The sequence below is a fragment of the Rhinatrema bivittatum genome, chromosome 1 (genome assembly GCF_901001135.1).
Source record: "Rhinatrema bivittatum chromosome 1, aRhiBiv1.1, whole genome shotgun sequence".
Taxonomy (NCBI): domain Eukaryota; kingdom Metazoa; phylum Chordata; class Amphibia; order Gymnophiona; family Rhinatrematidae; genus Rhinatrema; species Rhinatrema bivittatum.
Window position 1 is genome coordinate 590,598,644 of NC_042615.1, and position 13,455 is coordinate 590,612,098.

The 13,455-nt window shown below is 44.0% G+C and overlaps 1 protein-coding gene across 1 annotated transcript in view; it reads right to left on the bottom strand.

Annotated features, from left to right (window-relative positions):
- The window catches only part of ADAMTS19 (ADAM metallopeptidase with thrombospondin type 1 motif 19), a 465,279-nt gene that overhangs the window by 18,161 nt on the left and 433,663 nt on the right, over nucleotides 1-13,455 (bottom strand). The window contains exon 21 of the mRNA XM_029619011.1: nucleotides 11,055-11,207. Within this exon, the coding sequence (XP_029474871.1) occupies nucleotides 11,055-11,207 (153 nt within the window). The remainder of the gene's footprint in view (nucleotides 1-11,054; nucleotides 11,208-13,455) is intronic.

Genomic DNA, 13,455 nt, shown 5'->3' on the forward strand with positions numbered 1-13,455 from the left:
GTCCGGTTTTCCGTCCGACAGCAGCGGGCCGAATTCCAATTTTTTTTTTTTTTTTACTTTTTTTACTCTTTGGGACCTCCGACTTAATATCGCCATGATACTAAGTCGGAGGGTACACAGAAAAGCAGTTTTTACTGCTTTTCTGTGCACTTTCCCGGTGCCGGAAGAAATTAGCGCCGACCTTTGGGACGGCGCTAATTTCTGAAAGTAAAATGTGCGACTTGGCTGCAGATTTTACTTTCTGTATCCCGCGCGCATACCTAATAGGGCCGTCAACATGCATTTGCATGTTGAGGGCGCTATTAGGTGCCGTGGGTTGGACACGTGTTTTCCTCCCCTTACTGAATAAGGGGTAAGGTAAAACGCGTGTCCAATAGCAGGCTAACAGTGTGCTCCGTCGGAGCGCACTGTACTGTATCGGCCTGTCAGAAAGGTGGGGTTTTAGATGGGATTTAAACAAGGAGAGAGAGGGAGCATGATACACCAGCTCAGGAAGCACAGAGCCAGGAATAGGGAGTAGAAGAGATGGCCATAGATGAGTGACTTTCCTGATGAGTGGAGTGCTCGAGGAGGGGTGTAGAGTGAGAGAGAGAGGAGATATGAGAAGCTGCAGAGTGAAGGCACTTGTAAGGTAACAGGAGATTGAACAGTATGCAGAAACGGATAGGGAATCAATGCAATGAATTCAGAAGAGGGGGTTATATGTGTGTAAATGACTTTGGCCACAGATAAGTCATGCAGTTGAATTTAGGATAGATTGTAGTAGAGAGAGTTGGCTCACTGGGAGACCTGTGAGGAGCAGGCTGCAATAATCTAGGTGGGAAGAGATGAGAGAGTAGATACGGGTTCAGGTAGTGTGTTCAGAAAGGATGGATTTTGGTGAAGTTATAGAGAAAGAAATAGCAATTTTAGCAGAGTTTTGGATATGTGTAGAGAAGGAGAGGGAGGAGTTGAAGATGACACCTAGGTTGTGGGCTGAGGGGACTGAGAGGATGACCGTGTTAACCCCAGAAATAGAGAAAGGAGGAAGAGGAGAGGTGGACTTGAGAGGAAAGATAAGGAGCTCTGTCTTGGCCATGTTGAGTTTAAGGTGGTGGTAGAAGTTCCAGGGAGAGATGGCATTCATCCTTGAACCGCTGCTTGGGTTCACATAGACTGTTGCTTGACAAGAGCAGGGTTATTGCAGCCTGACCTGTGCTGTGCTCTTGCATTCCTCATGCATCCTGAATAAATTAATGTAGTTGAACTGTTAGCCCACTTGAATACTCTCAAAAGACAGAAAAATAGTTAAATAATTGATCAAACAGTGATTTTTTTTCAACGTTTGTATTAGAAAAATATGTTTACCTCAGCACTCATATACAACTATATTCAGTATTTTGTGGATATGCTGAAGATTTAAGAAAATTCAGATTTCTCATGGGGTGAATTTAGTTGTTATACCTTATTTTCCTTTCAATTTACCAACATTAGCAAACATAAAATATGTTCGTACTAATGTGTATCTTCTGGACAACTTGAAAATTAAAGTCAGCAGCAGTGTATTTGTTACATGCTTTACATTTTAAATTACCTAGTTGACAGCATCTGTCACGTTAGATAAAATTTATAGTCAATTTCTTTTTAAAATGTCACAGTTTATCCCAATTGCTGTGAAAGTGTGACGAAGAGCAAGCAGGTGGGCATGTATTAAACATCCCTAGCTGTATACAATTCCCTCCATCACCATTTAAAGTGCCAGATTTACTGGGAAAATTGGACAAAAGAACAATAGATCTGCAAATCAGTTTGCTTGCACACTGACTTGTGCATCTTTGGCTTAAAAATTTGATATCCTGTGATTTCTAGAAGCAAAAAAATAAAAATAAAAAATCCATAGTAAAAAATAAAATATACCAATAAAACTTTCCGCAAAATAGCATTTGGGGGGTGGGGGGTGGCTTTTGACCCATGGGTTAAATTTAAGGACTGGGCAAAAGCCCCATAATGTATTTTTTTTTTTTTTTTAGCAAAATACCAGCTAATAATTGAAAATATGAGCTTTGAATATGAATGTGATCAGCAGATATCAGAAGGAAAATGCTCTGGTCGTCTCTCTTTTTCACTATTAATCACAATCTTTTCTTTTGATCAGTTTGGCTAAATGCAGTCTTATCCTCAATGCATTTCCTGGTCGAGCACAGAAATGAAAATGGGGCAGAAGAATCCAGGATGCCAGGTTAGCTCATCCAAATGCTTATTTTGCAACACCGAACAGCATGCACATCACAAAATAGCAGAACAGGGTCTTTCATTATCAGTTGAGAACTATTTTCACTGCTAAAGCCCAGGTTTTGCCTGATGCACAAATGGCTATCCTGCCCAAGGAGTAGACTGACACCCTTGTGCTCCACTGCCCTGCCCGGCTTGGAACCCTTCTTGTTGCTGACACCGACCTGCTTTCTTGGGATTTCCCCACTAACCTTTTTGCACAGGGTAGCCCTAGACAAAATAAGAATTATTATTTTTCGATAAAATACTCTGAGTCAAAACAGGGATGAAAAGGGGAAAATGCTAGGGAGAAGGGAAAAGAAGACGTGAGATGCTGAACGAGGGGGGAAAGAGAATAGATACTTGGTGAGGAAGAGGGGGATAGAGACTGTTGGAGTAGGGGAAGGAGAGAGGGAGAAGGAAGAGGGGAGATGCTGGAGCAACAGAGTAGAGACACTAGGAGGAGAGAGGAAGGAAGGGGAGACACTGGGGGGGGGGGAAGGGAAGGAGAAAGGTGGAAAGGTGGAAAGAAGATTGATGATGGAAGAGGGGAAGGAAAAGAGGAGGTGCAGGGAGGGAGAGAGTGGAAATGCTGGGAGAACAGGTCATTGTGATTTTCATCTAGCTCTCTCAGTGAATTTGAAATATTCTGTGGGAAATATTCTGTGGGAGGTTACAATCTTAGAGCAGGGGTTTTGGAACCCCTGCTCTAAGATTGTAACCTCCCTCTCCCCACCAGATCTCACTTCTCTTTTGCTGAAGTGTTTAATATTTCCTTTGACACTCCTAGCTTCTGTCCACCAAAATACACTCTAATATTATTTACCCAGAAAAATGAGGAGCAATTTGTTTCTCACTGATATTTTTCAGACAGTTGCTGTTATTGTTTGTAATAAACGCTGATAGATTCCTGGGAAAAGTACAATGCAATCTGAAAAGCATGACGCACGACATACATCGGACTTGTTGCAAGGCGCCATGTTGTGAAGCATAGAAATCAAGAGTTTGGCGCACTCTCGGGCAAGCTCACAAATGTCTTCTTCCCTTCTTTTGTCTTCTGTCTGGCAAGGTTGCTCTGACTGCAGCATCCACGTAGACATAAAATTCATAGGTCTGAGCCTGGCATAGCAGGCTCGGGCTTTTATACTTATGAGATGAACAGAATAGCAACTGTATCTGGGTTATAGTAATTGTGTAATATGTCTGTGGAGAGCTCCGAGTCATTAAGTTATCACTATATACAGAGAAGACCAATAAAAAAGTTTGTGGGGGTTCTGCAGGCATTCAGAGGAAACTCCATGGCTTTGCTGCATGGAGATTTCCATGGAAATCTGGAACTTATTAGCGGTCTGCACTGTACATGTGCAGCATCACCAGGGACTGGCCATCTTGTGCTAATCAATGTGATTGAGGCTTGGCATTACTACATCGGCCAATTCTTAGAAAGCATGGCTTTCGTGGATGGTGGTAAAAAGACGGTGACCGTTACATGCTAGTTACTTCACTGCGTGGATACCTTCTCTAAAGTATTTGGATCACAGATTGTGGGACTGATGATCACCATTGCTACAAGCAATAGATTTCAATATAGTTGAGACTTATGACAGAGGGAATTTGCTTTGAATTTATAAAACACGAATTAGCAGCTGCTGTAGTTAGATATATGATAGAAATGTATCAAAATAGACCATCTGAATGGATTGGCACAGGCACAGAATCTGTCATTTCCAGATTATACGTAAGCCGAAAGTTATTACTATTGTAAAGCTGTTTGGCACCAATGCAAAATGAGTTGGTTGTTTCAATCTGGGGTCCATGATCACAAAAAATACAAGACTACCCTCATTCAGCATTTCACAGCCCTCTCCAAGAAACACAGTAACAAGTATTATCTGAATAGCCACAATGAATATACACTAGATAAATATACATGCACTGGGTCTCTGATATACCTCATGCATATTCATTATTGGTAGTCTGAAAATCAGATTGGTTAGGGTTGCCTCTAAGACAGGGTTGGGAAACACACTAAGCCTCCCATGGTTTTTTTAATTCCGGTTTCAGCGCAAGTTTTTCAGCGCTAACCATACTTAGGTTTGTAATATGGGTTTCTCTGCTGAAAAAAACACCATGCTAAAAAACCAGTGGTATACTAGGCATGGATGCATACAAATCTAATGTAAACAAATGCATTAGCTATTATAGAGCCATTTTAGCCTGTGTTTTCTAATGTGGGAAATTTAATACCTGGGTCAGGACAGGAGTATAAGTTAGGTCACATTTCTGGTGGCCATTTTAGTCTATTGTGGTTCTGTGTAAGCGCTTCTCTGTGGCAAACATGGATTATGTACCTTTATTTCTAATGATCTGGTACATTTTGCGCGTGAGCCGAAGAATTAGAGCGGCAGATGCTTTAGAACAAAAAGAGAGAAAGAAAATGCTTTATTGCTGAAGAAGAAAGGAAAGTCTGAGAAGAGCAGACTGACCTGGCTCAAGTTGTTCGCAGAGGGGCAGCAGATATTTTGCTGGAGGACAACACGACTCGGGTTACTGGGGACAGACATGATCCACTCATCTAGACTGAGCTCCAGGACAATTCTTTCTCTCTCTGAAGATACCAGAGATGATATAGATCCTCTAATTGATCGTGGCGATGCCATTCCAGGCTTGGTCAAGCTTCTTGCTACCATGCATTTTCTTGCCACTGGCTCATTCCAAAATACAGTGGCTGTAGTACTCAGTAAGGACCAGTCATCGTTTTCAAGGCATTTCAGCCAGGTATTGAGGGATAGGAGTGTGCATTCATTTGCAACGTATTGGCAATCCACAACATATATGCCATATTTGCTGTATTCGTGGGGGTCACGAAATGTATGGCGAACCCCCACGAATACAATATATCACTAATGAATAAACCTCCACCCTCCTGACCCCCCTAAGACTTGCCAAAAGTCCCTGGTGGTCCAGCGGGGGTCCTGGAGCGATCTCCTTCACTCGGGCCGTCGGCTGCCGGTATTCAAAATGGCGCCGATAGCCTTTGCCCTTCATATGTCACAGGGGCTACCAGTGCCATTGGTCGGCCTCTGTCACATGGTAGGAGCAATGGACGGCTGGCCCATCTTGTGCTCCTACCATGTGACAGGGGTCGAGCAATGGCACCGGTAGCCCCTGTGACATAGTAAGGGCAAAGACTATTGGCGCCATTTTGAATACCGGCAGCCGATGGCCCCGAGTGCAGGAGATTGCTCCAGGACGCCTGCTGGACCACCAGGGACTTTTGGCAAGTCTTGGGGGGGGGTCAGGAGGGAGTTCCCCCCAAGACTTGGGGGGGTCAGGAGGGAGTCCCCCCCAAGACTTGCCAAAAGTCCCTGGTGGTCCAGCAAAGGTCCTGGAGCGATCTCCTGCACTTAGGCCATTGGCTGCCGGTATTCAAAATGGCGCCGATAGACTTTGCCCTTACTATGTCACAGGGGCTACCGGTGCTATGATCCTGGAGCGATCTCCTGCACTCGGGCTGTCGGTTGCCGGTATTCAAAATGGTGCAGATAGCCTTTGCCCTTACAATGTCACAGGTGATACCGGTGCCATTGGTCGGCTCCTGTCACATGGTAGGAGCAATGGACGGCCGGCGCCATCTTGTGCTGATGTGATAGGGGCCGACCAATGGCACCGGTAGCCCCTGTGACATAGTAAGGGCAAAGGCTATCAGCGCCATTTTGAATACCGGCAGCCGACAGCCCGAGTGCAGGAGATCACTCCAGGACCTCCGATGAACCACCAGGGACTTTTGGCAAGTCTTGGGGGGGGGGGGTCAGGAGGGTGGGGGGTTGTAGTTAAATAAATTTAAAGGGTTGGGATGGGGTTTTTATTGGGAAATGAATACATATGTAACTAATGAACGGATCGGGGTCCCCCGAGAACGGATGCAACGGATTTGGGTCCCGACGAATACGAATACCATATGGGACAAATCCATCCCTATTGAGGTATATGATGAAACAGGTCAGGGAATACATCAAATACCCACAGCAGCTTAAACAGTGACAAGAGATACAGCGTGCTTTTTTTTTTTATATAGCTGGCATGCTGAATATAATGGGTGCAATCAATTGCACCATTGACATTCTCAACCCCTCCACACACACACACACATAGGAGAGAAATGGCATACTGTAACAGGAGCATAAACAGAATCTTACTCTTAGTGACAGAACAAACACGCACTAGTTCAGAAAACACATTTTGCATTCATAAAGACCTCATATAGAAAGGCACTAGCACCGCACCATTAATCTTAGTGCCTTATGTCCTATTGTTGTGTGCCAGACTGTTTATAATCATTGGTCTTTAATAGTCTCAGTTCTCTAAGTCCCATATTTTTTGTTAAGAATTTTTTAAATGTAAGTAAATTCTCAGATTGAGGTCATATAAAGTAAGGTTAGGAATAAAGTGAATTTATAGGGCAAAGGTCAAATATAGTATTTGAGCTTCATCCTATTTATTTACCTTATTCCTGTGGACCTAATGTTATTGGAAGCCTGCCTTTGAGATCCTAACCCTTGTTTATATGAGTTTGATTAAAGAAGGTTATTCTATTTGTCAGTTGTTTAGAAATATTAAATCTTTTTATTAGTATAGTTTTACTATTATGATTGATATTTTATATTTCTTGATTGTACTGTTTGATGTTTTATGAGGAATAGTGATGTTTCTGTTTTTCCAAACAAACTAAAAGGGTCATTTATCAAAATGCTTTAAGGTGTTTTTGCTTGCGTTAAGCACCTTTAACATATGCGAAAACACCTTTAACGCATGCGATAGCACCATAATGTATGGTGCGATGCAAATCTGAAAAAGAGGAGGAGTTAGCCTGGGTTTACAAAGCCCTATTGCATGGTGTTAATGCTGATGTGGGGGGGGAGAGGGAGAGGGAGAGAGAGAGAAGCCATAATGCTCTAACACTAAATAGGTATTTATATTTCTATGGGAGGCCCACCTAGTAACTCGAGGTGAGGTTTAGGTATTAGTGTAAGGGGTTAGGGGCCACTTTGACATTCAAAGTGAGATGTACAAACAGAACAGTGCTCTCTTGTGAAGATTTGATGACCAAGCTAGGTTGAGAGAACATTGCACAAATCTCATCTTTGAGTGAGTTTCCTCACTCCAAAGATCATCACATCTTCACAACAGAGCACTGTTCTGTTTTTACTGGAAGAGCTGGTAAGGGCTGGAAATGTTTTAGAAAACATTTCCAGTCCTTACCATTGCGGTGTATGGTTATGATGTGGGACGAGTGTCTCTGTTTATCTGGTGTGCTTTTATCCGTATATATGATCTGTCTGCCTGTGTCTCTGTGTCTGGATGTGGTCTGTCTGCCTGTGGTGCTTCTGTGTCTATCTTCTGTCTGGGAATGGTGTGTCTGTGTCTATCTAGGTATCTATTTTGCTCTCTGTCGTTCTGTACAGTATGAGGTATCTGTTTCTCTCTGAGTCTATCTGAGTATCGGGTGTCTGCCTCTCTGTGCCCATGTGTGTTTGTGTGGGTTTATTCCTTTCAGCAACAAACAAAATGAGGGCTTTCAGCCACTGGATGGAAGTGTGGCTGCCATTAAATATTTTTCATATGTGTGTGTGTATATATAATTATTTTATATATATATATATACTAGCTGTACCCGGCCACGCGTTGCAGTGGCAGAGCCAGGTTAAGTGGAAAAGAAAGAAAAGAGAATGGGGATAACCGCCCCCTGCCCCCCCCCCCCCCGAACATGGACGCAATAACATCCCCACGCGCCCCCCCTGCAGGCCCGCCGATACCTGTCAAAAATGGTAGTCGTGGAGCGGGCGTTCGTTCTGGCATGGAAGTATTGGCGCCGGGCCCTCAGCAGCCAGCACTGAAACTGTCTCCGACGGCTGTTAGAACGTACTCTGTCAGTGGGGTGGAGCAATGGGAGCGGTCGTCTCGCTCAGATAGTAAGGGCAAAGGTGTGCCGGTTGCCAGTGCAGAAAATGGCGTCGACGGGCCCTCTCCCTTACTATGTCACATGGGCTACTGCTGCCATTGGCGTTCCCGAGTGTCCTAGTAAGGGACAGAGCCGTCGGCGCCATTTTGATTGCTGGCAGCCGACGGCCGTAGTGTATGCGATGTGTCATGGAGGGGTGTTGCCCTCCCCCCCCCCCCCCGCTGGAGCAGCCCGAACTATTCTGCAGTTTTGCGTGCGTTCGGAGGGTGTGGGCAGTAAGTAGAAAAGTCATGTGCGTGGGGGGTGTGAGGAGGGTGTTTTTGTGTGAGTTCGTAGGGTGTGGGAATTGCAAACATGTGGCATGTGAGTGGCCTTCCGGTGTAGCATGCTGGAATTTTGTGGGTTTTTGTGTGTTTTGGGAGGGTGTGTGAAGTAAGTACAATTGGCATGCGTGCGGGGGGTGTGAGGAGGGTGGATTTATGTCTGGTCGGAGGGTGTGTGAATCCCAAACATTGGTCACATGTGTGTGTGGGGTGTGAGCGTTTGTGCAAGGTGTAAGAGCTTGCGCTTACGTCCAGCAGATGTTGCTGTTTTGTGGAACCAAATTTTAAAACTTTTTTACCAGCCCCCGGTGTGACATATATATAATGTAAGTGTAGAAGAACCTTGCCGTTTGTGAGGTGTAAGCAATTTTTAAACTTGTATTACCTGTCACAGGTGTGACCTATATGTAATGTAAGTGTATAAGATCCTTCCAGTATGGGAAGTGAATTTTGTATGCAAATTTGAACGCATTCGGTTAAGCGGTTGGCGAGATTAGCGACGACGTACAAACTGCACTGAGTTCTTGGGGAGAACCATAACAAAACCAAAAAGCAAATTTGCCTCCTCCTTGGTAAAAGCTAGGGATGTGAATCGTGTGATCGATCGTCTTAACAATCGATTTTGGCTGAGGGGGGGGGGAAATCTGATCGTCTTAGTTTTTTTGGTTAAAAAATCGTTTTATCGGGGGAGGGGGAGGGCGGGAAAACCGGCACACCAAAACAACCCTAAAACCCACCCGACCCTTTAAAACAAATCCCCCACCCTCCCGAACCCCCCCAAAATGTTTTAAATTACCTGGGGTCCAGTGGGGGGGGGGGGGGTCCCGGCGCAATCTCCCGCTCTCGGGCCACGGCTGCGTTAATAGAAATGGCGCCGGTGGCCCTTTGCCCTTACCATGTGACAGGGAAAAGGTAGCGCCGGCGCCATTTTGGTTCCTGGCTCCCGACGTCACGAGTGCAGGAGATCGCTCCCAGACCCCCGCTGGACCCCAAGGGACTTTTGGCCAGCTTGGGGGGGGCCTTCTGACCCCCACAAGACTTGCCAAAAGTCCAGTGGGGGTCCGGGAGCGACCTCCTGCACACGGGCCATATTGCCAATATTCAAAATGGCACCGGCACTACCTTTGCCCTGTCATATGATAAGGGCAAAGGGCCACCGGCGCCATTTCTATTAACGCAGCCGTGGCCAGAGAGCGGAAGATCGCGCCGGGACCCCCCCACTGGACCCCAGGTAATTTAAAACATTTTGGGGGGGTTCGGGAGGGTGGGGGATTTGTTTTAAAGGGGCGGGGTGGGTTTTAGGGTTGTTTTGGTGTGCCGGTTTTCCCGCCCTCCCCCGATTTACGATTTTTTGACGATAAATCGGGGGAATTGCTATTGTATCGCGGCTCTAACGATTTTTGACGATTTAAAATATATCTGATGACTGTTTTAAATCGTCAAAAAATGATTCACATCCCTAGTAAAAGCCTTTCCATAATCTTCTCTTTGTCTCTTCCCCTCCTTCCCGAAGTAGGTTTATGAAGGATGCCCGCTCTGCTTATGGCAACCATTAATCAATTACCGTATTTACAGACTTGCAGCCACTTTCCCCATTAATGATGATACAGGGCTCTTTTGAGCTTACAGCTGACACACACTTTCCAAAAAGCTGAGAATGCCTGGGTAATCTATTTCAGCAGTCGCTCTCAAAATTATACAGCACATGAAGGAACTGATTCAATAATCCAGATATTACTGTGATTTTGCGTGTACTTCCACGTTCATAGAAAGAAAGCGTTCCAGAGGGTGGAGTTGGGGGTGGGGAAAGGATTTTCGTGCATACTTTCGGTTTTCAAAAAATAAGTGTGTAAATCCACACGCCCAAATTTACATCTGCTCTGGAGCGGGGGGTGGGGGGTGTGTGTATGCCACCCACAAAATGTTAAGACATAAATCTGCTTCCCTCTTTGTGTCCATGAGGAAAATGCTTAGCACCCAGGCCCTCTAAGTTAAAATGAACATAGTCAAGCATAACAATCGAAACATCTTGGCATAATTGCATCAGGGCATAAGAAATGTAGTAATATCTCCCCTTCTTGAATAAGATATGATGGCAATAAATAATACTCTTAATCTTATCATTAGAGTTTTTGCAGAATAAAAGAGGAGGGGCATTATTTTGGAGTACTTGTATGGTTGCTCTTATTACATCGTTCACCCCCACAGGTGTCCCCCATTTGCAGGTGGTGTAGAAATATGTAAAATAAATAAATAAATAACTGGTTTCAATTTTATCTGGTCTAGCTAAACCTCATTGCTGAATGGAAGGGTGTATGCTTGTTTTTATCCTTAACTTCAGCATATTGGTACACTTTTTACTTTTTTGATGTCACATAGACATATGCTTTTATACTTGAGGGAATGCACTGTACATCGGAAAGCAGCATTTTCATTGATGTTAGAATGCCATGTGAGATTTTTCTTTTTTTTTTTTCACACAGCATGTTTCTAGCACTGATTAAGTGTGAGTTTATCACCTTGGACCAGTCTCCCATTCTCCAGATGTAACACTTGGAATAATCTTCACAGTCTTCCATCTCTTTAGGTCTTGTGGACAAAATGCACTTTTTGTGAGGATTGGTGCACTTCACAGTCCGATGCCGTACTCCTTTGCCACACTTCAAAGAGCACTGAAACAAAATTTCAGAACACCATGATATACCCCAACACTAGTAAAGTGGTTTTCTCACTCCCAACGCATAGAATATATTATTGTATATATGCAAACAGAAAGTAATAGCAGCATCATTTATATGACAGGATAGCTAGCAAGGCTTTTGCATTCTTTAACTCTTTTGTGCATGGCAACTGATACATCCACAGCTAATTTACACGGGGGGTGGGCATGTCAGCATTATGGAATTTTCAAAGACGTACCAAATGATCAGAAATATTGTTTTCTTAAACTTAAGGTACATTCCATCACCCTGCTTTAACATTACAACACAAATGATGGTGGAAATTTATCTAGCACATTTTCTGTAACAGGTAACTGATAAATTATAGAAGCAACTGGGACAGGTTTTTCTCTTTTCAAAATACTTATTTAAACATAGAAGCTGCTTCCTAACTTTAGGCTAGATTTTCCTATGTCGCAGGGCTCCCTGAATCGCACACTAATGGGGGCGGGGGGATGAAGCGGGCGGCGGGCCTGCGAAAGCCGGCAGCGATCGCACCCAATAGCACCATCTTAAAAGTTGGTGCTATTGGACGCGAAATAGGCAGCGAAAAGGGTGCTTACCTTTTTGCTGTCTGCGATGTCCTCGCGACGTCCGCCCCGGTGCCACCCCGACTCCTCCTGTTCCGGTCTTGACTCCGCCCCCATTTAGTGATCGCACACGAAAAGGGACTTTTCGCATGTGAAAAGTCCCTTTTCGCGTGCGATTGCTTTAGAAAATAACCCCCTTAGCAAGCTACCTGTTTGTAAGTTAAAACAGAAACAGCTTTTAATAATAATAGTGGGACCAATGTTCAAAGCTGAAAGTCTGTGTAAATTAGTAGAGATGTGCATACGTTTTTGCCGAATTGGAAAATTGCAACAAAATTGTCCAATTCGGCATGTTTCAGGGAGCCCGAAAAACGATCGGGATTTTCCTGTTTTTTCGCAAAAATTCGTTTTTCCGATTATTGCCCACTAATGGGAGTCAGTGCGCGCTAACTCCCCGTTAGTGCGCGCTAACTCCTGTTAGCGCGCACTAACAAAAAGTAACAAAAAGTAACAAAATCTAACGGTCTTTGTTAGTGCGCGCTAACAGGAGTTAGCGCGCACTAACGGGGAATTAGCGCGCACTAACTGGGAGTTAGCGTGCACTAACTGGGAGTTAGCGTGCACTAACTAAAAATCGATTTTTCGCGAAAAAAAAGACCCGAACCGAAAAAACCTGACATTTTCCATGGCGGCCAAAAAACGAAGAACGACACGAACACAAAAAACGATGCACATCTCTATAAATTAGTAGGATAAGACTTATTTGGCTACTAAGCAGGTCTAACTTATCCAGTAAAGTTAACCAGATAAGTATGAATATCACTACTTATCCGGCTAGGTTAACTGGCCTCTCTAATCCGCCCACTACCAGTTCACAACTTAACCAATTAAGTAGTGTTTGAATATCGGCTTCAATAATAACAATAATAATAATAATAATAAAGTAGTAAGGTGCTCCTTCCTGAATCTTCATCATATCTAGGTAAGAAAACAACGAAGGATAAAGATTATCTTTTCTCACATACTCTTAGGTCTGGATTTTTCTAAGGTCGCAGACCTTAGAAAAAATCCGGCGGTAACGGGGGGGCGAAGCAGGGGGAAGGCCTGCGAAAGCCGGTAGCCATCGCACCACTGTGGTATGCTGGCTGCCGGCTTTTGCACTGAATAACTACACCTTTTATCGGCGCGAAACTGGCGGCGATAACGGTCCTTACTTTTCGCCACCAGTGATGTGTCCGCAGCATCGGCCCCGGTGCCGCCCAACTCCTCCTCTTCTAGGGCAGACTCTGCCCTGACTCAGCCCCCATTTAGTGATCGCGTGCGATCGCTTTTGAAAATGACCCCCTTAGTGAAGTACAATAGAGAGAACAATTATAATTAACAACAATTTTTTATCAAATATAAATTTGTTATACAAAATTACAAAAATAAATTTTTAATAATGTAACCTTCAAACATATGAAAAATCATCACTGAAACCAAATCTCGGCCCATAAAAACACAATAAAAACAATCAAAAACACTCATTCCAACTAACCACACTCATTCTGTTCCGTACAACCTACAATAAAATAACAAAAATTTAAATGAGTTGCTAACTCAATTCACATAAATATATAGTCTCAAAAAATGTTCAAAATAAGTCAACTATCAATCTTCTTCCTCAATAA